At 31.6% G+C, this 22,023-nt stretch overlaps 3 protein-coding genes across 4 annotated transcripts; 2 read left to right on the top strand and 1 right to left on the bottom strand.

The window, feature by feature from the left end:
* Window positions 1-8,073: 8,073 nt before the first annotated feature.
* LOC120120394 (uclacyanin 1-like) lies at window positions 8,074-8,787 on the bottom strand. Its single transcript, XM_039140055.1, has 2 exons — window positions 8,622-8,787; window positions 8,074-8,545 (listed from the first exon to the last, which is right to left on the bottom strand). Exons 1-2 carry the CDS (start codon window positions 8,785-8,787, stop codon window positions 8,121-8,123), a joined length of 591 nt encoding a protein of 196 aa, XP_038995986.1. The 3' UTR covers window positions 8,074-8,120.
* Window positions 8,788-11,401: 2,614 nt separating this feature from the next.
* Window positions 11,402-15,001, top strand: LOC120120426 (peroxisome biogenesis protein 22-like). The gene is made up of 9 exons (XM_039140072.1): window positions 11,402-11,470; window positions 12,571-12,731; window positions 12,777-12,796; window positions 12,832-12,932; window positions 13,803-13,859; window positions 13,940-14,041; window positions 14,422-14,487; window positions 14,652-14,752; window positions 14,881-15,001. Exons 1-9 carry the CDS (start codon window positions 11,402-11,404, stop codon window positions 14,999-15,001), a joined length of 798 nt encoding a protein of 265 aa, XP_038996003.1.
* A 1,434-nt stretch (window positions 15,002-16,435) lies between these two features.
* LOC120120286 (4-hydroxybenzoate polyprenyltransferase, mitochondrial-like) lies at window positions 16,436-21,827 on the top strand. Of its 2 annotated transcripts, XM_039139947.1 has the most exons (9): window positions 16,436-16,973; window positions 17,082-17,217; window positions 17,412-17,533; window positions 17,805-17,874; window positions 17,958-18,107; window positions 18,774-18,909; window positions 19,004-19,100; window positions 19,320-19,391; window positions 21,448-21,827. In XM_039139947.1, the coding sequence occupies exons 1-8, from the start codon at window positions 16,534-16,536 to the stop codon at window positions 19,387-19,389; spliced, it is 1,221 nt and encodes a 406-aa protein (XP_038995878.1). In that variant the 5' UTR covers window positions 16,436-16,533; the 3' UTR covers window positions 19,390-19,391; window positions 21,448-21,827. The 2 variants fall into 2 exon arrangements, with proteins under 2 accessions (XP_038995878.1, XP_038995879.1); XM_039139948.1 differs by lacking the exon at window positions 21,448-21,827 and having other exon boundaries at window positions 19,320-19,429.
* The last annotated feature ends 196 nt before the right edge of the window (window positions 21,828-22,023 follow it).

The following is a 22,023-nucleotide window of genomic DNA, read 5'->3' as shown; positions in this document are numbered from 1 at the left end:
AAAACTAGCAACTTAATATCACATAAAAATCATACAAGGAAAAATTAAATTAACCAAGAAACTTGTACAAAGATAGATATAAACAGATCTGATCGTATCGGCAAACGAACCACAAAAATAAATTAAGCTACTGAAAGACCACCGACAATCCGCAAATCAGACTCGACAACGTGAAAAACTACCACGAACGTATAACATGTATCCAGATCCAATCGAGGATCTAATACATATAATATCAATAATATAACAGATAAGTCATCTTTATCAATTATGATGACGTCTAATTAACCCTTAAAAAAAGATAAAAGAAAATGACGACCAAGCGGCCAAAAAACGTATCAAAAGGAAGAAGAAAACGTGTCATAAAGACAGATGAAAATGTGTTATACAAGCAAAGGAAAATGTATTATATAGTAAATTATTGAAAATAAAAAAAAAAAAAATGACAATAAAGAATAATAACGGTTAACAATTAACATTAAAATTTGTGTCACCGTCGATCAATGAAGAGAAAAAAAAGATGAACGACTTACCATGAAAAAAATAGAAAAGAAAACCAGTGAAGAATTACTCTAATAAAAACTAATGATCCAAAATGTTAACGTTCGAACGTTATTTTAAAATTTGGTAATTATTTTTAGTTCTTGCGTTAGAGTCTTTGTACTAAGATTGAGCTCTAATTGGGTATGTTTTGGACTCAATTGGGGTGAAAATGAATTTAGAGTTAATGATACAAGGAACGACAATACTAATATGATCACCAATACTATTAAAATTTAGTAATTACGTTAATGTGTTTTTTTTTAATTTTCTACGTTCTTTTTTAATAATATGGGTAAAGTACATAAATGGTCACCCGATTATAGATACTATTTGTTGAGTCATTCAACTATTAAAAGTTATAAAATGATCCCTTGTTATGGGCATTGCATTGTTGAGTACATCAACTATTAAAAGTTACAAAATGATCATTCGAGTATTTATATGTTTATTTACTTATCCTTTTCGTTAAAAATTTGTTTGAGTTGGATGATAACATGTTTATTGGAATATAATAAAATTTGATCCGAAATTGTTTCAACTATATAGTCATTTGATATTCTTGTATAAGAATTTATTATATCTCAATCAAGGTTAATGTCCAACACATGTTGTTGTCAATTTTTTAATAATAAAATACGAGCTTGGAATGTATGAATAATCGGATGATCGTTTTGTAATTTTAATAGTCGAAAAGTAAACAAAATAATACTATGTAGTTAAAGGATCATTTTATATTTTTTAATAATCAGACTCACAGTACCATATATTATCATTTGTTTCCTTTATCCAATGAGTCAAAATTGTTTAATATTCATATAAAATGGCCACTATTTGCATGCTGTCACGTATACATGGTGATAGACATGCCTGCAGACACTCAGACTCGAGCTCAACTCCCAAAATATTCCTCTTTCACTCTGTATTTATATTTAGGCAAATTAATTAGATGATCACTTAATTTTTAGCACTTTAACATTTTGATAAAAAATTATTTCAATTTGATCATTCAGTTTTAAGGGAATTAATGTTTTGATTTTTTATAATAACCAATTCTCAAAATTGGGCAAACTAGAGTATAACTGTTGTTATTATGTTCATATTCCTAACATTTACGATATTCGAATTCAAAATCTTAAAAATAATAGCAATTCATTTATCAGTAAAGTCACTTTATATCTAACGGGCATGATTTAAATCCGTAATGGCATTACAAGCTCATGTTTGTCTCTTTAATTGGCCTTCACGTGCACTCGCATATTCACCTTAAATCTCAAATTCCATTGCCAATATCATATAATGGCGAAACAAACCTATATTAATATCTAACTCAAATCCTCAAAAGTTCAATAAAATATTTTAGTCGACAAAAGTATGTGTTCAATAAAAAATAAATTTTCATAAATAATTTATATGATAAAATATATTATTTTGTTTAATATTAAAATTAACAAATCATTAACTTAAACTAGAGTTTATTAGAAAATATAGTTTTCTTTTTCTCTACCAACAACAAGCTTTTTTCTTTTTTTTATTTTATCAATGACAGCAACGACGAATCCACCCTTAGTTCAAATCTAAATTTTCTTCGATTAGTTATCTATTTTATGAATTATATCCAGCTCATACAAAAAATTTATATTATTAAAGCATGAGTGTTCACCCTCAAAAAAGCTTTTGAATTTGCCACTGAACAGAAACACCAGTCTTGGTGTTGATCGTTGACTGTCATTGTTCATCTTCATCATTGTTTTCTCATATCTCGCTTTGGTTTGTTATTTTATTCACTTTTTATTATAATTTTTAAGAGTTAATTGCATCACATGTCCTCAAAGTATAACCTTCATTTTAAATTTTATTCTCTTTTTATTATAATTTAAGAGTTAACTACATCACATATCCTCAAAGTATAAACTTCATTTTAAATTGGTCCTTAAATTTTTAAATGTTTAAGTTTCATCCCTAAACTATGCCTATGATTCTAAATTAGTCCTCAAACTTTTGAACATTTCAATTTCATCCCCAAACTATGAGTTTCATTCTAAATTGGTTCATAAACTTTTTGAACATTCCAATTTCATCCCAAACTATATGTACATACTAATCATATCCCTTGTTAATCAAATCGTTACGCCAAGTTATACTATTATATGCTTAAAAACAAAATTTAGGTTAAATTATGGTTGAAACTAATTAAATATTTGGATGAATTTGGGAATGAAATTGGAATATTTAAAAGTTTGGGGAACAATTTAGAAAGAAAGTTATAGTTTAGGGATGAAATTAGAATGTTCAAAAGTTTAAGGACTAATTTAGAACGTGAGTCATAGTTTGAGGATGAAATTAGAATATTTAAAATTTTAGGGACCAATTTAAAATGAGGTCATAATTTAAGGACATATAATAATTAACTTAATTTTTAATAAAAATCTTTTTTGTTTAATTTCTTACTTTTCACATGTACTATTATATTCATTTACCTTTTTGACACGCTTTACTCTACTATTATGACATTTTCTTTATCTTATGACACATTGTTTATCTACCTTTATGGTATATATATGATCTTATAGAGATCTCCACGTTGTTTGTATCTGATTTATGATTATCGGTGATATTTCATTGATTAGATTTCTTTTGATGTTGTTTGTCAATCTATTTAGATATATTTTACGAAGAAACTTGTAATTTTATTTTAATTCGCTCCCAATCATTTATCATCTCTAAAACGTCTAATTGGATATACAAAGAAATACTATTGATGGTTATTAGATTACTATGGATGATGAACGTTAGTTTCAAAAGAAAGTTTCAACAATTATTTTACCTTTTTCTTTTTTTATCCTATTTTATGTTTGAGATTTTTTTTGTGTGGACATAGTACTTAATTTTTTTATTGGTTGCATTGTTAATGTTGTATCTTCTTTTGTTTCAATAAAATTCATTATCATTTCAAGGTTAAAAAATGATTATAAGTAGGGGTGTTCGGTCGATTTAGATGGATTTTTGGCTAAAAATGCATCCGATCACAAAGTATAAATGTTTGCAATTTGAATCGGTTTGGATGTTTTTAAAAAAAATCTGATCCGATCCGATCCAATTAATGTGGTTTGATTCGGTTTGAATTTTTGCAGTTTTTGGATTCTAATTTTTCAAAAAATTCAAAGTAATAACATGTCTAAGGGGGTCAAATAGTTTCACATTTCACATCCTAAGCTAACATGTAACATCGATCGAATAAACATCAATCCAATGTAGTATGTTTTGTCGAAAGCTTGGAATTCTTAAGGCGGAGCTTTAAGTCGGGGGTTAATTTCCCTTGGAAACTGGGAATTCTTGATGAACAAACAATGTGCAGGAAAAAACACAATACTTTAAAATCTTTGCATTTAAATTTGTAAATCGGCATAACAGTAGTAAAAAATCTTTTGCATTTTCAATAATCTGATTACAGCTTTAGGGACATATATTATATATATTCAAGAGTCTTAATAGAAAGTTAACTATACAAGAAATATGGAAACACCTATAAGTTAGCCTATAAATTTGGCAAATCTGTAAACAATCTGTCCATATCAAACAAGGTAAATACTTGAAACGGTGTCTCACTTCATTGTAATAGATATCGGTTCGAATCGGTTTCAGATTTTCAAACCGAAATCGAACCGAATCGATTGGTTTTTTTTTTTAAAAAACAAACTAAATCGGTTTCGATTTTTTCGGTTATCGGTTTTTTGGATCGATTTTCGATTGTTTTTTTAGATCAGATTAGATATGAACACCCTTAATTATAAGCATGCACTTTTTGACTTAGTAAGAAGCTATTACATTTACAAAGTAAATGTTGAAATTTAAACAAAATAAATAAATATCCTTAATCATCTGACCTCACAAACATACAATTTATTTACTATTTAGATTAATAACAAAATCAATTTAAATTAAAACTAACTGCAAATTCACATATGCTTAAACTGTATGAACCTTTAAATAGGTAAAAAACTATTATATATTTAAATTTATAATCTTTTAGATATTATAATAATTATTATATTAATTAAATTAAGGTTTGGGCTAACATAATGATAAAAATTGACAGTGGTAAAAGTTGAGGAAAAAGAATAAAACTAAAATCCTATACTCTCTCTGTAAACAAAGACAAGACACCGTTTGAGATTTGCAGGTTTTTGGAAGTTAGTTCTTCTACTTGTAGTACAAAAAGGAAAAATGAAGATATGTTATGTGGGAAAAGCAACAAAGATCTTCATCTTCCTAGTGACAGTGTTGGTGGCTTTGTGTCTGGTCTTGGGATTCGGTCTCTTTCGTCACGGCCACCAAAACTCCCACAATTGCTCGGCGATTCTTGCCCTTCTTCATCCCTTGTCTTCCCACACCACCACCACCACCGTCCTCTTCTTCCTCTCCCCCTCCTGCATCTGCCAACCCTACCACCACTCCACCTGCTCCTCCTACCACAAACCCAAATCCCCCGCCACAATTTCCTCCACCGCCTGCTTCTACTGCAGAGTTGGCGCCGCAGCCCTCAAATCAGCCCACTCCGGTATTGGTGGCTCCAGGTCCTGTTCATGCTTAGATTAGCTGGTTAGTTTCCATTTTAAGAAAAGATTTGTACGGCGTTTTCTTTGTTTATATGGTGAGTTAAATTATGGTGAGAGATGATCAGATTTGAATTTTGGTTATTTTTTTGTGTACTGTAAAAAAGAAGAAGATATTTTTCATGTATGATCTGTAATGGTGGATTTGACTTTGTTGCAAAATCTTTTAATCTACACTTTCCAGTTCCATTTTCCCCCTTGTTATGTTGAATCCTGGGTGGTGGGTGGGTGCTACTTGTTTTGTTGTTGGAAATAATTTATGGTTTCATTAGTCACAATTTTAAGGATATTGATTTTTAAAGATTTTAAGTTCGAATAACGCCATGACTAATGCCATAATTTGAAAACAAAAGGTCAAAATAAGTATAAAAGTACATTTTTAATGCTGGAATCAAAACTTCAATCCTTTAGATGTCAAACAAAAACTTAAGTATAAAAATACAGAGTAACAGAATGAGATTACTATTAAAATAAAAAGACAACAAATATCACATAAAATATCAAGTCAAGACATACAAAACAGTAGCATATCAATCATACCACATATTCTATCAATGCATACATGTTGCAGTCACACGCTCAAACGATTCAAAACAATAACATATCAATCATATTCAATAAATAGGGTAAGGAAAGTGTAATATTAAAATAAGGAACACACCTTAGCAGATATATATGTATGTATGTATGTATTGCATAAAGTACAAAAAGCAACAAGACCTAAATTTGATATACATCGTTCTCTAAAGGTAGGTTAATCTATAACAGAAGCTTAATCTCACATATAGGATCAAAACAACACAAGATCACAAACATTCGTGTAGGAAATAATTTAGAATTTTTACAGGAAGACGTGTTTTACATATTAGATTACTCAAGCTACATGATTAATGGCTAAACAGATAAACTTCAACATACCGAGACAAATAACGAGTACCAACTTTACTATCATACAGATAAATCTCTAACTAAAGAACTTTGAGTAAAAACATACAAGTAGTAGTATCAAAATCTTATTAAATGATCAAGTACACTTACGCGAAAGCATGCACAGTATGAAGATAGAAATGATTATTAACAAATGAGACATTTTTAAGGCTTAATAAACAAAAAAAAATGCCTAAACTATACCCTTTTTCTAGTTTAGGTGCCTAAACTTTTTTCCGATCAATTTGGTGTTTAACGTTGCAGACATTGTTATTTTAAGTGCTTCGGCCGTAATATCCGTTAAAATATTTCGTTAAGTTACACATGTCATATTTATATAATTTTATTTTTTTTTATTTTTTAAAATAAAATTCATAAATTTTCAAAAAAAAACCCTAATTCTTTCTATTTTACACAAAACACCCCAAAACCATAAAACCCTAATTTCCAAATTAAGTTTAGGGTTGAGAATGGTTGGCAGTGACGGTGGTAGCGACCAATGACAAGAAAGATTCGAACACCGACGAACAGATAGATGCATAACGATGCCTAAGGGTGTAAATAAACTGAGCTTGAACGAACAAAGTTATGTTTGTGTTTGTTTTTTTAAGGTGTTCGTTCTGTTCGTGTTCATTTAAATTTTTAATATCGTATTCGTTTATTTATTTTTGAAGGTGTTCGTTCATTTATTGTTCGCGAACGTGTTCATTTATATAATCACGAACATGCTCCTTTAGCGTTCGTTTAGTGTTTGTTTAGCATTCATTTAGTGTTTTTTATTGTTCGTTTATATATTCAATTTTTAGTTTTACCCTTTCATTTGCAAGCTAAATAAAAATGATAAAATTACACCACTAGTTCTTAAACTCCTTAAAATTCACAATTTAAATTTCAAGTTTTATCATGTGTTCAATTTAGTTTCTACCTTCACCAATATTTAAAATGTAAAAAAATAAAATAAAAGGAAAAGGAGAACCGGGTAAACGAGCTTGTTCATGAATTTAAATGAACTGAATATACCTTTGTTCGTATTCGTTCATTTATTAAATGAACATAATTTTTTCTTATACTCATTTATTTAGCTTAATGAATGAACATAAAGGAACATTATACGAACAGTTCACCGAATGTTACGTTGATTTACACTACTAACATTGCCTCCTTGGTGAGAACACATGTAATTTAGACAAAATGCAAATGAACGGTAAAATGGAAAGGAACGCACAAATCAGATGCAAAGGAATAGAATTTGACAAAATGAAATCTGCGAACAAGTGGGTGCTAATTTTCAAGGAATTTAAGCAAATTGAGGTGAGAATGGGATTTGGCAGGGGGACGCATATGGTGCCACATTTCGCAAAAGAATTTGGGCGTATGGGTAATTTAGGGTTTTGTTTGATTTACGGGTTTAGGAAATTGAAGCAATGACAATGGGATGATCGACCGTGGAGGTCCAATAATGGATGGGTAGATAACCGATGAAGGTGGCGGAAGCAATTGGTGGTGAAGTTGATGACATCGTTGACGGTGACTGTGATCGACAAAGGAGATGGTAAGGTTATGGTTAAGGATTTTAGGGTTGATTTTAGATATTTTTAGGGATTTTGGGCTTAATAACATATGATTTAAATTTAGTAAAAAAACGACTTCAAACGAATGGAGAATTAAAAAAATAAAGAAATAGGAGATTAAATCGCAAAACAATCAAATTACTTAACTAAAGACTAAATTAATTTTCAGTTATTCTAACTTTGCAATGTGAACTTGACTCAATCTCAAAACCCAAACTAAAATTTGAATTAACTCGAATAATTTAAAATTTTAAAAGAAAAATTATTTCTTTAAATTGAATCAAATTTAACTTACCTCTAATTTCATCAAAGCTATGTGCACGTTGCCCCGTAACAACGTTAGTTGCAAAATCATGGTATGTAATTAAGAATCCAAGAGAAACAGACAATTTTCGCTACAAGAACATAAATCGAAGATTCTTGTAAACAAAGGAATCTCCATAGGCTTAAAAAGCCAAAAACACCATCAGCACAAGGCCAAACCCAATGTGAAGCATGTTCCGAAACTGTTCTTGATAGCTGATGAGGGAGGTGGTGGTGGTGGTGATGATGGTGAAACACCAATTGGTGCTCCTTCTGAAGGCACATCAGGGGACAATGGACTCCCAGGAGCTGATTCCGGGGCATTTGCCGGCGAGGGAGAAGTTTCCGGAGGCGGAGACACAGGAGATGTTGCCGGTGGAGTAGACGTCGCTAATGTGTCGATTTCAATCTGCATTCCTTGGTTACAATGTCCAAGTGTACCACAGATGAAGTATTGCTTTCCCTGAGTCGTAAGAGGTATGACCGTGTTACCGTTTGTGTATGTCTGAAGCGGGTTACCGGCCTGGCAGGAGTCGTGGTCCGCCTTGGTAACTTCAAGCACGTCATGGTTCGGAGTGTACTGAAAAACTGCAGATAATCGAATGTCAATTCAAAAAATACAAATTATCAAGTAATAATATAAGCCAAGCAATGTGCAACTTACCCAGATTATCGCCTACTGCAAATGTTTGAGCTGCAACCCAGGATTGCAGGTCAGTGCTTGTATCCCACCCTCCATTTGCACCTCCAACTGTGTAATTTGCTGCCATGGCGAGCTCCATGAACATGCCTATGGATGCCAAACATATTAATGTTCTCAGCACTGCCATTTTCCTGGCTTAATTTGAAAGGTAATAAAATCACAAGTACGAAACTGAGATCCAATATGGAATTGGAGGGAAGGAAGATCAATTGTTTATATAAGGGAAAACGAAGACCAAGAAATGCAGTTTTGCAGAAGGAAGAGGCCATCAGTTTATAATTAATTATTTTCCTGTTGGAGTTGGTTTAATTAACATGAAGTTTAACAAATGCCAGCTTGTTTTGTCGAGGATGCCAAACATTTTTGGAGCATATGTTTTTAATAAATTCTTCCATTCTTACAACTTGAAGCCATTTTATGGATTAAGTGATGTTCTACCATGAACTAATCATTTTTTAATGCATGAGCTGCCCATGTTATTTGACTCGGACATAGAAGAACTAGTCGAGCAGAATAAAAATAAACTACCATCCCTTTATTCTAATCCCCATCAATGTACACGAATCCAACGAATTTAATAATTAAATAAATAATTGTTAATGATTCGATATTTTAATTCGAATACGATATTTATAAATTTATTTAAACACTCGTAATTAAATGATACAAAATCTTTATACAAATAATATATTGTAATCACCTGATATCGCAATAACTAAGTCAGAATTCTAACTTAAAGAATATGATTCGTGGCAGCCATGTGAAACAAACAAGGATAATATATATTTTAAGTTTACATTATGGAAAAACCATTGACCTGCCTTTCATTCTATCCTTTTACTATCGTCATTTGTTGTGACCATGATCGCCGTCACTTTTATTTTTGGCAAAAGATACTTGCGGTCTTCGTACTTACAAAAAAATTAATATGGTTCTTAATTAAATTATTTCCATATTCAATATCACCTTTAAACTTATAAAAAAATCTAATATAGTCTTTTGATCAATAATTTTCATTTTGACCACTACATGTTAACATGACATTTTACAATGCTAACGTGACAATTTACTATATTGATGTGGTGGTTCATGATGCCTAGTAACATGACTGATAATGTGACAGATAGATTAAATTGATTTTTTTTATTGAATTAATTTTCTAAAGTTAAGAGGCTTATTTTATTTTTTAAATTAAAATAGTTTAAATTTAAAATATAAATATTAAAATTAAACATAAGAAATTACCAAAAATTAAAATTATATATTATTATTTTTTATCTCGAATTTAACTTGTTTTATTTGTATAAACCTAAACTCGTTTAATCCTATACAAATTTTATTTTATATATTTACCTATAATTATCTTAAACTTTAAATGTCTTTCTAATTATATTTCACTAAATTTTTATAAAATTGAATTAATTAAATATTATAACGTCTTATAAAAAATTAGCATTTTAGTGAATATAACAAAGGTGTGAAGTGCCTTTTTGCTTAAAAAATAACGAAAAATCAACCTACCTATCAATTTATTAGATACAATTTTATAAACTAAAAACAAATATAGACTCCATGTGTTGGAGGTTTTTTGTCACCCAATATTTATTTATTTATTTTAATTTTTTCAAGGAACAGCACATTCACCTATACAAAATAAAAATAAAATAAAACTCACATTAGAATTGACATGTATAAGTACAACAATATAATTATATTACTAAATAAAACAAATCTCACATTAAAATTTACTTTTAAATTTAGTGAATCATTTAACAATAATATTTTCATTCATTCTAGTTAATGTATATATATATATATATATATATATATATTATATTTTTAGTAATTTTATTAATATTTTATATTTTTATATATTTTTAATTTTAAAATATTTTTTTATTAAATAAACCCACAAACTTTAAAAAGAAATTAATATGGTCCTCAAACTCAATAAAAAAACCAATTTAGTCGTCTATTACGTCATCAGTTACAGTGGACCGCCATGTCAATACTATAGACTGCCACATTAGCATCGTAAAGTGTTTCATCAGTATCGTAACAGTCAACGATAAAAAACATTGATCAAAGTAACATATTGATTTTTTTCTAAATTTGAGGTCATATTGAATACAAAAATAAGTTCGAGCATTATATTTTTTTTATAAAAAAAAAAACAAAAACAATGGCGTACCCTTTTGCCTTTATTTTTTTAATTCGGGGGTGCGGTTAGACCGAATCCCCAAGAACACAACCGGAGACTGCCTAAAACACATGGATAACCTAACTGTTTGGAACTGTTCTGGAAAATGGAAGATTTGGTTTACAAATTTGCTGTGTTAATTTATTTATTTAGATTAGAGATTAGTTGTTGCACCTGCTGCTAGGGATGTTCAAAAACATCATATTCTAATTATTCGATTCGTTGATCTGTTCAGCCCGTTTATGAGATTTCAGTGATCTAAGATGAACATAAAATCAAGTCACTAATAATAAATATCGAAAAAATTAAATTATAATAACAAAAAATTTGAATTATAATAACAAAAAAAATTCTTGTAAATTATAATAAACTATCTAATAAATACATCAAATTTTAAATAAAAAAACATACAAAAATTTATTAAACCAATTACTCACACAAAATAAATGCGACTCTCTCTTTTGTTTAAATAAAGAGTGAGAAAACAAAGCTGGAACAAACTAAGAGAAATACCTAGTTTCCATCAAGCAGAGTCTGTTGCATGAAACTCTCATCATCTAGCAATCCTTCAATAGCCGAGGGTGGGTCTAGAACATCTGAAACCCAGAAGGTCAACTCCAAACCAATTTAGCCATAGTATCTACTGCCTTGTTGCCTTCATGGTCACGAAACGGAACGACAAACTTCATTCTCTGTTCAATAGCTCATAAATATGTGGAGCAAGGGAAGAAACACCATGGAATCTCGGATCTTTAGCAATAAACGCCGGTGCCTCTTTGTTGTCCACCTCAACAATCATCTCATTTATATTCAAAATCCACGCCAAACGCAAACCTTCATAGATACCCCATAATTTTGAATCAAGTACGGAGCAACAACCTATAAAGTTACAGAAACCGGACACTCATCCACTTAAGTGGTCGCGAAGACCCCTCCACAAGTGGCCATACCTACGCACCGTTCGAAATACGACTCTCTTTTAAGTAAGCACAAATTGGATTTCAGCCTTTTTCGTACTGTCAAAAAATAATAAAAGAATAATTAAGTGAAAAGTTAAAAAATAATTTTAAAATCCCACATCAACGTCCCCATTAATATTTTAATGTTGGATAACCAAAAAAGAAACAAAATATAATATTAAGTATAATTTTGAAAAATAATAATTAAATGACCAAAACTAAAATAAAATAATAGTGAGAGACTAAACAGATAATTTATCTTTTTTAATTATACGTAGACTTAGTAATTTTGGGCCATAGGCAGGAGGGGCTCTGGACAGGTGTCCCTCAAGTCCAAGCTCAACTACAAGCATGAATCTGCCAATTCAGTTAAAAGTTATTAGATATTTATAATTAAAATGTCTGAATTTACAAATCAAGTACTCGGTCATTTCACCATATAAAAATATAAAGAAAATATTTAAAACATATGTGAATTTGAGAGACGACTACCCTAGTTCCCTCGATCTATCCCTATTTGTGTTCATGCTTCTGCTATTTGTTTACCATTATACATAGTTACATATACTGTTCCAACATGCATTAAAATAACTCGTGTAACAACCCAAGCAATTAGACATATTTCGAAGTGTGTCTCTATCCATCAGGCATCTGCTCTTACTTCCAGCCTTTATTTTCTTTTCAACCTGGCGTGAAAATGATTTTTTTCTGATAATAATGTATGATTTTTACATCATCCCTACTGCTGCAGGATCCACGGTCTGTTGGGGCTATTGCAGGACTTGCTGTTGCAATTATCTTTACATGTAGGTTGATGAGATCGCCTTCACCACCTCCAAGAAGGCAACCGAAACGTCAAGCTCCAACAACTAGTAACACTGCTATCAGTACCCAGTCGAATATCCTTCTGGAGTTTATTCATCTTCAGAGATTTAAGAACACAGAATTCTGTCAAAGAGTTTTTCCAGCCAGTAAAGGTATGAATTCCCCTCTTTCTAGAACAATTTGATAGATTTATCTTTGTCAATTAGATTTGTTTGTTTGCAATTCATCTCTCTTCTGCGGCCAACATTGGGGCAAATAGTTAGGCAGAAACTGAATGAAGGTAGAAAGGTAACTTATATATACTCCTTAATGCTGTAAGCAATGTTTAGTACTTACATTGTCTGTGTCTGTTGGTTTCTAGAAGTAGAATTCTTAGTTATATTAACCGTTCTCCTTTAATAGGGACTAATAATCTGTGCTCACCAAAAGCAACAAAAAGTTTTACTTTTAGAAATGAGATTCTTTTGGAAAGTATTTGTGCCCGTTCTTTCTTAAAATGATTGTTGGTGTCATTAAGTTGATGTTTGTTTGAAAATTTGTGGTTATATGAGCCTTCTCATATAGCCATACTATTTGAAGGATTTCTCTTCTTAGCATTGGGTTTTATGGGAATTTTGTTACTGTCAATTGGTTAAATGGCCCAATCATCACATTATTTAGTTTGTTTGTTGGATGTTTTATCAGAATAAATTGCTAATATAAATGAAAAAATATAATCTTTACTTCCAACCAGCCGTATTAACCAATGTTTTAACCGAATTGCTTTTACAGCTTCTTGCTATTGTAAACTTAACCTTTAGAAGTCTTCCCTTGCACCTTGAATGTGCACCCAAGTCTCATATGACATGGTTTAGTACTTTAGTTATTTCTGAGGGCCATTACCTGGTGCCATACTACTGCTAGTGGCTGAACTAGATGAAATGATTCTGGTTCTTGTAATTGTTTCTATAATTTAGAACGCATGAGTATAGGCAATAGTTAAAATGTTTCATATAACTAAAAGTAACTTCAGCTTACCTGGTTTTTATGCTTAATTATGACTGACTTTCAAGTTTGGGATATGCTGGTATTTGATGCTTAGGCAGCTATAAGGCCATTGGTAAGAACCCTTTCTTACTCTTTCTCCGACTTTCATGTTTTGATGCCTTATTGGCGTAGGTAACTTGTCGTTTACTTGGAGTGGTCCTTGAGGAAAGCAGTCCACAGGAGCTGCTGGTGCGGAAACTTTTCGTCAAGCTTCATTTTTGCAACTAGTATTTGCAAATAATTAATTTGATTTGTTTCATTCTGGATAGAAACAAGCAACTGTAGCGTCCTCTGTGTTGGATGTGCAATTGGAGATTACCAAATTTTGTGATATTTATCTCATGGAGAGAGTTATTGATGATGAAAGCGAAGTGCGTTCAAACCTTGTTCTATATTATTTTTTTGGCATAATGACAAAAATAAATAGGTACTTATAGCTAAACCCTAACAAAATGAAAATACCAGACATAACCTAAAAACATAATACTTGGCAAAGAGGTAAAATACTATCTAATATTGAATAACCTTGATGCAAGTGAAGATTACAATAAGACATGTAAAATATAAAATTTAATCGTAAAATAATACCATAACTATTATATTTGCAGTATTCCTCCTCATTTATTACATGCAATAGTAGTATAGTACATTAGTACTTCTTTATCATGGTTTTGCTTGTATAAAGCTACTAGCATGTTTTTACATCATATATTTTCCCTTGTGACTAACATTATGAACTGTTTGTCTTCAGAAAAATGTTCTATTAGCCTTGGAAAATGCAGGGATCTTCACCTCTGGGGGTTTGGTGAAGGACAAGGTAAGTATTGGCCCAATTGTGATTGTATATAATTTTTGTTTAGATATCTCAAACTAAATTGATCCTTCAGGCAGGAGAGTTATGTCTGGACCATGTAATATTGCTGTTCTATCTAGTTTTGGTTCATATATCTAGTATTTACTTTGCCTGAAATGAATCTGCAGGTTCTCTTTTGTAGTACAGAGAATGGAAGGACATCTTTTGTTCGGCAACTAGAACCGGATTGGCATATCGACACAAATCCTGAAATAGTTTCCCAGTTAGCTGAATTATTCAATTAATTGCCATAATCTTCAAGACAGCGCATGAAATGTCTTGGTGTCTAATTCTAAGCTAATATTCTCGTCAAAATGCCTATGATTTTGAGATATTTTTATTTATTTATTCTTTGCAGAGGTTCATCAAACATCAGCTCCACATATCCCCCGTCAAAACTGAATGGACTGCGGGTAAGGTGTTCAGTTCACCATCCTTGGAACTCTTCTTCGGATGTGTTAGACACGCGAACTGGTAAAGAAAAGATGCAAATATGGTTTAAAGTTTTTGTTTGCTCCCCTTTGGCCTTCATATGCTATCTTGTTAGTTAAAGCCTGATATTTTTCTTTCTTCTGGCACCCCCTTGTGTTGATGCCAACTTTTAGGTTAGCATACAACAATTAATGTTTGTAGTTTACTTCTAAATGATATGCCATCATGCATGAAAGAAATTTGTTGTTCTTGCCTCTACCGTGTTCTGCTTTTTTTTCCCTTTCTATTAGTTATTAGCACTTCATATATTTACTTTAAAAAATTGTATGAGAATGTTACATGAACTAGTGTTGAAAAGACACTAGATCAATGGCTGGATCGGTTTAGGCCTGTTTACATTAGTGTTTTTTTCTTTAAGTCAAAAGAAGAAATTGTGCTTTATAAATACTTTTCAGTCCAAATGCAATAACTAAAAATTTCAACTTTTGCGTTAGAAAAATGTTTTTTTGAGTCAAAAGTATAGTTTTAACTTTCATTTTGTTATCATATAATGTCTTTATTCTATAATTTATAAGCTTATAATTTTTAAGTAAACAATGTATTTAGTTTAGTAAATTATTTTTTTTCTTTCAAAATCATACTTAATATTTTATTTTGGTTTTATTTTGTTTATCTACAATTAAAAAAATAACATAATTATTGATGTGATATTTTTTAAATTTTTTAATGATGATGTTACATTATCTTATAGTGACACGTTAATATCAACATTAATTTTTTAATGGTAAGTGATCAAAATGAAATCAAAACATAATATTAATTATGATTTGAAAGAAAATAATAATTTAGTGACCAAATACGTAATTTACCTTAAAAATTATAAATTTATAAATTGTAAAATAAACACCTTATATGATATTCGGTGTCCGATGATCGGTGGATAAGTAATCGACGACAGTAATGATGACAAGAACGATTGGCAATAGAGTTAATGATTTAGATTAGAGATTTTAGAATTCTCTTTTATATATTTTAGAGAAAAAATTCAACTTTTTAAGACAATAATAACTATAAATTTTCTAAAATAAAATTTTAAAAAATTTATAAATATAACTTCTTTTATAGTTTGTGGTTGTCAGATTTTTTTAATTACCATAAAAATTCATACACTTAAAATAGTAACAGAATAAATATTAAACACTTAACTTTACTAAAATAAATCAATACCTAAGTTTTTTTATTGATATGAGTATGAAACAATATTTATTTGAAGATAATTTTTAATTATTTAAAATTAAACACTTACATCCAATAATATTCATCCTATTCAAATGTGAAACCTTAAGAAATTACACTCGTTTATTTACCTAAAGTTAAAAGATATACTTTGGACATTTGTTTTTTTTTTTTTTAGTTTAGATAATTGAACTTGTCGGATTCTCATATATCCAGTTCAACTGATCGGTCCGGTTTGATTCTAATTATGTTACTCTCTTTAGTTCGAACTGTCCTCCTTTCAAGCTCAAGCTTCCCGAATGCTAATCCTAAACCCAAGTACCAGTGAACAAGACTGGAAAAATGGCGTCGTTTCGGCTGACTCGTTCCGCCTCACGCGCCCTCCTCAGACCTTCTCTTTCTTCTTCACTCTCTATCTTCTCTTCTTCATCGCAATCATCGTCAACCACGATTACCAGTCCCCATTTCAGCAACCAATTCACTCGACTTTCTCACTTATTTCCTGATTATCATAATTCTCGTCATCATTTCAGAGTCTCCAAGGAAAATCTATCGTTCCTTACAAAATTCAGACCTGGGATTGTTTGGATATCCACCTCTTCTGGAGTCGCCGGCCGCTCTGGTAAAGGTGATCAACCTCGTAGTAGTAACAATAACAATAGTGTTGCCGGGGTTCCATCTTGGGTTGACGTTTATTTGCCCCGTGGAATTCAGCCTTACGCTAAGCTTGCCCGCCTCGATAAGCCTATTGGAACTTGGTTGCTTGCTTGGCCTTGTATGTGGTAAGACTTCCTTTTTCTTTCTGTCTTCCTCTAATTGTTGAGCTGATCCGTCTTCGAATTTGTTTGAAATTTTGTTGCTTTTGACATGGAATCTTTTAAATTTTGCAGGTCAATTACATTAGCAGCAACACCTGGCCATCTTCCTGATTTTAAGATGATGGCTTTGTTTGGTTGCGGGGCACTGCTTTTGAGGGGTGCTGGTTGTACCGTCAATGACCTCCTTGATCGGGATATTGATACTATGGTATCTTTAATTGTTTGCAATCTCACATGATTTTGCTGGCTATAATCTTAATATATAATTAAGAATATTAGGAACTTAAAGGGTCCTAATATTGACAACTGCACTTAATATTCTACTCATACACGTTTCTGTGTCTTGACATTTACCGGTTCATTAGTCCAGACATTTGATTATAGGAAGCATTTTGCACGCAGGTGGAACGGACAAAGCTAAGACCTGTTGCAAGTGGTCTTTTGACACCATTTCATGGGATTTGTTTTCTTGGTTTACAACTGCTCTTGGGTCTTGGAATTCTCCTTCAACTTAATAATTATAGGTTAGAGTTCCTTCACTTGTTGGTGCTTCCTGTTATCTTTCCGGTGATTTGGATGTATGCAACATTCCCAAAGGACTTGCATAGTTTTTCATGAGATTTTCCATTGGTGATATTGGGTTGGACTTAATCACAGGAGTTCTGTTTCATATCCTTTAAATTTTAGTGGTCTTTCTCAATTTCCTTTGAAAATTAGGTGAAATCTATCTTAGATAGTTGGTACACAATTTTGATTTATACAACTGAACTGATATTTCCTAACCGTTTCTTGCAGCCGGGTATTAGGAGCTGCATCCTTGTTGCTAGTCTTCTCCTATCCTCTCATGAAGAGGTTTACATTTTGGGTAATGATGTTTTCATGTATCTTTTCTTCTTTTGTGCACAGTATTGTTTATTTATTTACCTTTGATTCATCTGGTCGATTCAGCCCCAAGCCTATCTGGGTCTGACCTTCAACTGGGGAGCGTTATTAGGTTGGTCGGCTATTAAAGGAAGTCTAGATCCAGCCATTGTGCTCCCACTGTACTTTTCTGGGGTATTCTGGACTCTTGTGTATGATACAATATATGCACATCAGGTACAACTTTATCGCATGAAAGCTATAAGTTCTTCATGCTTTCTTTACAACATTTACTTGAGTAAGATCCTAGCTTGAAATAATCTGCTATTGTTAATTTTGTGGAGCTGGTATGATTTTGTTTAGCTGATCTCTTATTTTAATATATTGGATAAACTAGAATGTAGTTAATAATTTTTCATATTTTAACTCTGGTTCTTATCAAAAAAATATATATATATATATTTTAACTCTGGTTGGTTTTAATGGGAGGATACGCTTGTGATGACAATTGAGGCTGGTCATTTCCAGATGGTTACAGTTTAACGGGAATGAGGGTTGATTTATGGAGCTAACAATGGCCTTTTTGTGAACCTAACTTTTTGTAGAATGTGTGTGTGTATGAGATATAAATTGAAAGGAGAAATTTTATGGGCACTAGTAGTTCGGTATCTGTAAATGAGTTTGTAAGACCAAAAAGAGAAGAAGAAGATTTTATTTGTTAATTAATCGATCCTGTTTAAGTTGCTTTTTGTTTTTTGCCCCTTACATGCACACTCCCACCAAACAAAAGAAATTCTGTGAGGTATGCCATCTCTATGAATTAAAGATTTGTTTTCCAAGATCTTGGGACGATAAAACAATAGGATATTATAGCTGCTTTGACATTGAGAACTGTTCATTCAGGATAAAGAGGATGATATTAAAGTTGGTGTTAAATCTACAGCCTTGAGGTTTGGGAATTCAACCAGGGAGTGGACTACTGGGTTTGGAATTGCATCCATAAGTAGTCTTTCTCTCAGTGGATTCAATGCTGATATAGGTATTTTCCTGCCTAATTTTTAAAATTTGCTAACATGTAATTTGCTTATGACAACCTTTTGTTTTGCTAATTTTTCTAAGTTACTTTTGAGCAGGGTGGCCATATTATGCCTTTCTCGCAGCAGCATCTGGACAATTGGCTTGGCAGATATGGACCGTTAATCTAACATGTCTTACAGATTGCAATAGGAAGTGAGTGATAGGTTTAAGTCATTTGGTTTCTGTGCTTGTCAATATATCTTAATATGCCTGTAATTTTGGATGCAAATAGAGAAAGTTACAAAACCTACCCTAGGATCTTAAACTTCCTCCAATGCCCGCGAACTGGAGATTCGTTTTGCCTAGTGTTTGTTTTCTTTTGTGCTTGGCTTTCATCTTGCAGTTTCTCATTTCTTTTTCCTCTTGTAACAGGTTTTTGTCCAACAAGTGGTTTGGTGCACTTATTTTCAGCGGGATTTTATTTGGAAGAGCCTTCTCATAAAGGTATTCTTAAATTCTTTATAGCTAAGCATGGACCCATAGAGAAGATTTTGCTTTATTCATTTTATGACGAGCTTATTACTAGTTGATAAGGACCTTACTGATGCTGGTATTAAATTTGGTTTCATATATGCTTCGTGAATTAGACATCCCAAACGGTTGAAACCAAAAACATTTTGTTTGAGTGCTTGTGATTGTTTTGGTAAACTTGAAGAGAATTAGAAACTGGTAAATAAGTTGTTCCATTTTCATTTCAATGGGAAAAGGGAAAGAGGGTAAACTAAATTAAGTGGGAGCTACTTAAGTTGGTTCCATTCTCATTTCGATCTGATTCCACCCAAGAACATAACTGAAATGACACCGACTATATCCATATACAACTAAGCAAAATTTCTATTAGCTTTCTCCAAGGGACGTCTAACAATCCGAAAATCATTTGTATCCCCTCATTTCCATTTAGCAACTTGCCCTGCAATGCTAGTAGTAAGTAAGAACGCATGCAAGCGATAGGCAAATCTAATACCAAAACTCTTGAGAAGTGTCATCCACCATATCCAAAAGGTAAAGAGAAGCATAACTACCTACCTGTTTCGAGTGCTCATGAATTGTAGCTAAATATTTTATTGTGACATTCCCATAAACTCTGACCTGGGAAATAAGTAATGATAAGAGAATATATAATTGGAGTCAATTCATGCAGGGATGGACCGAGGGGGGCTGGTGGGACAGTCGTCTCCCCTAAAAATTTCAAATTCTCATATTTCCTTTGTATTTTCTATTGATAATATGTTTTTGTTCCCTTAAAATTTTATAAGTCCACCCCTTCTAAAATTTTATAAATTCGTCCCCTAACATAAAATCTTGTGAATAAGCATAGGATTCCAATAGATTAGTTTCCGTTTCAGCTATATTGCCAATACTTTCCCCAACATTGTCGGCTATCATCCCAAAAACACCACCCATTCATCACCGTAATAGAGCTTGAAGGAAAGGCCCTTTATGACTAGATATAAATGCAGACAAAAATGCCTTTCCAACCTTTCTTGCATTGAAACAACCAGTCTATGTTGTTTCAAGCATGGCAACTTCAGCCCTTGGTTGACTACTAACTAGACCTTTTGGTACAATCACGGATTCAGCCTGTATTGCCCAAAATTGCGGTGTCATTGTGTTCGAAAATACAAATATAAATATATGAGGAATAAATTTTGGATTTAGTTTCTCCTGTTTGAACTGATAGATGGAAATGGAAGGAAAATAAGAGGGGAGCCACCAAAATGATAGTAAACTCATACAATATTTATACGGAGGGACTTGTAGATTCTATTTCTGAGCCATTAATATATTTCAGTTGTTTTTATGGCTGAAAATAATAAATGGGGAAGTCAAAATAAACATATTTATACTAAATGTCTATTTGTAAGGAAATATGTTAGAAAAAGGAAAATGATAATTGAACATATTGGTATTGAGCATATGTTAATTGGTCATTTGATTAAAGACATGAAATTTTCATTGTAAAAACAATTACAAAGAAGCTCTATTAATTTTGATATTCTTTATATTTTATTTGTGCACACATATTTGTATAGAGTTTCTTTATATTTTACAAAGGAACTCTATTAAATTCCATGTTTACTTTGCGTGATTCGTGTTACGAGAATCATTTTTAAAATGAAAAAGTTTTGACTTTTGCAGCATGATAAAATTGCCTATGTGGTAGTTTTCTAGCATCTTCTCGCATGTCTATTACTTGAGTTTATGGCCATGAAGAGATGGTTATGTTTTATTGTAGTTCTTGATAGGGAAACTAATATATAGAGAGAAGATTAAGCCATTGATATTCTGAAGGACAAGCAATTCCATTTAGAAAATTATATCCCTAAATGAAATGTTGGAGTGTTTAGAGGACTTTTGGTGAATCTTTGTGTGATCAATGAAGGTGTCACGCATTTTAATTTTCGTGTTTAGTTCAGACAATGATTGAAGGTATTTATTTTCGATATTTTTACTATTTTTGTACTATAAACAGCTTATTTACGTTTACTGTTTGAGGCAGTGGTGGAGAAAAGTGAGTTTTGCAAGAACTAGTTGAAGAGTTAAATATTAACAGAGGAGCGAGTGGCATACAAAAGGAGGAAGAATGAGAACCAAGAAGGGTCGCAATAATGAATGGATAAGTGGAAGAAACCAGTAGATGTGATGGAGCGTTTGATAACCACATAAAGATTTCTGATGGAGATACATCCCACATAAAGGGTTGAACTTGCAATTACATTTAGAAGGAAGTGGCAAAATGCAGTAAAACAAACTGATGGAGAGGTAGTCCTACATCCTCTAAGTGCCAAGTCGAGTCTACGAATAACACAGCTTAGAGTTCACTCTGGTAATATATCGAACAATGATTAATCTAAAAATTAGATAGCCGATAATAAATAATTTGATATTATTTACCCAAAAGGAAATTTAATCGATACACATTATTAATAATAAAAAATCATTTTGAGCCAAAATTGTGTTAGGAAGTTATATTATCAAATAAAAAATATATTTTATTTACTAAAATTGAAACTAAATAATAAAATATATTGTAAAATATTTAAAATCTTTTTCAAGGTAATTGTCCAAGTCAAAC

This window comes from Hibiscus syriacus, unplaced genomic scaffold, assembly GCF_006381635.1.
Source record: "Hibiscus syriacus cultivar Baekdansim isolate YM2019G1 unplaced genomic scaffold, ASM638163v2 tig00110338_pilon, whole genome shotgun sequence".
NCBI classification, from domain to species: domain Eukaryota; kingdom Viridiplantae; phylum Streptophyta; class Magnoliopsida; order Malvales; family Malvaceae; genus Hibiscus; species Hibiscus syriacus.
This window is presented reverse-complemented; position numbering and strand designations above follow the sequence as displayed.

Bases quoted from the DNA above. Each gene is read 5' to 3' on its own strand.
- LOC120120426 (XM_039140072.1), top strand. From the start codon at position 11,402: ATGAAACTCTCATCATCTAGCAATCCTTCAATAGCCGAGGGTGGGTCT. The intron at 12,732-12,776 runs GTTTATTCATCT...ATTCTGTCAAAG, and splicing joins CAGTCGAATATCCTTCTGGA to AGTTTTTCCAGCCAGTAAAG. The intron at 12,933-13,802 runs GTAACTTATATA...TTATTGGCGTAG, and splicing joins AACTGAATGAAGGTAGAAAG to GTAACTTGTCGTTTACTTGG.
- LOC120120286 (XM_039139947.1), top strand. From the start codon at position 16,534: ATGGCGTCGTTTCGGCTGACTCGTTCCGCCTCACGCGCCCTCCTCAGA. The intron at 16,974-17,081 runs GTAAGACTTCCT...TAAATTTTGCAG, and splicing joins CTTGCTTGGCCTTGTATGTG to GTCAATTACATTAGCAGCAA. The intron at 18,108-18,773 runs GTACAACTTTAT...CTGTTCATTCAG, and splicing joins ATACAATATATGCACATCAG to GATAAAGAGGATGATATTAA.
- LOC120120394 (XM_039140055.1), bottom strand. From the start codon at position 8,787: ATGGCAGTGCTGAGAACATTAATATGTTTGGCATCCATAGGCATGTTC. The intron at 8,546-8,621 runs GTAAGTTGCACA...GATTATCTGCAG, and splicing joins TGCAGTAGGCGATAATCTGG to TTTTTCAGTACACTCCGAAC.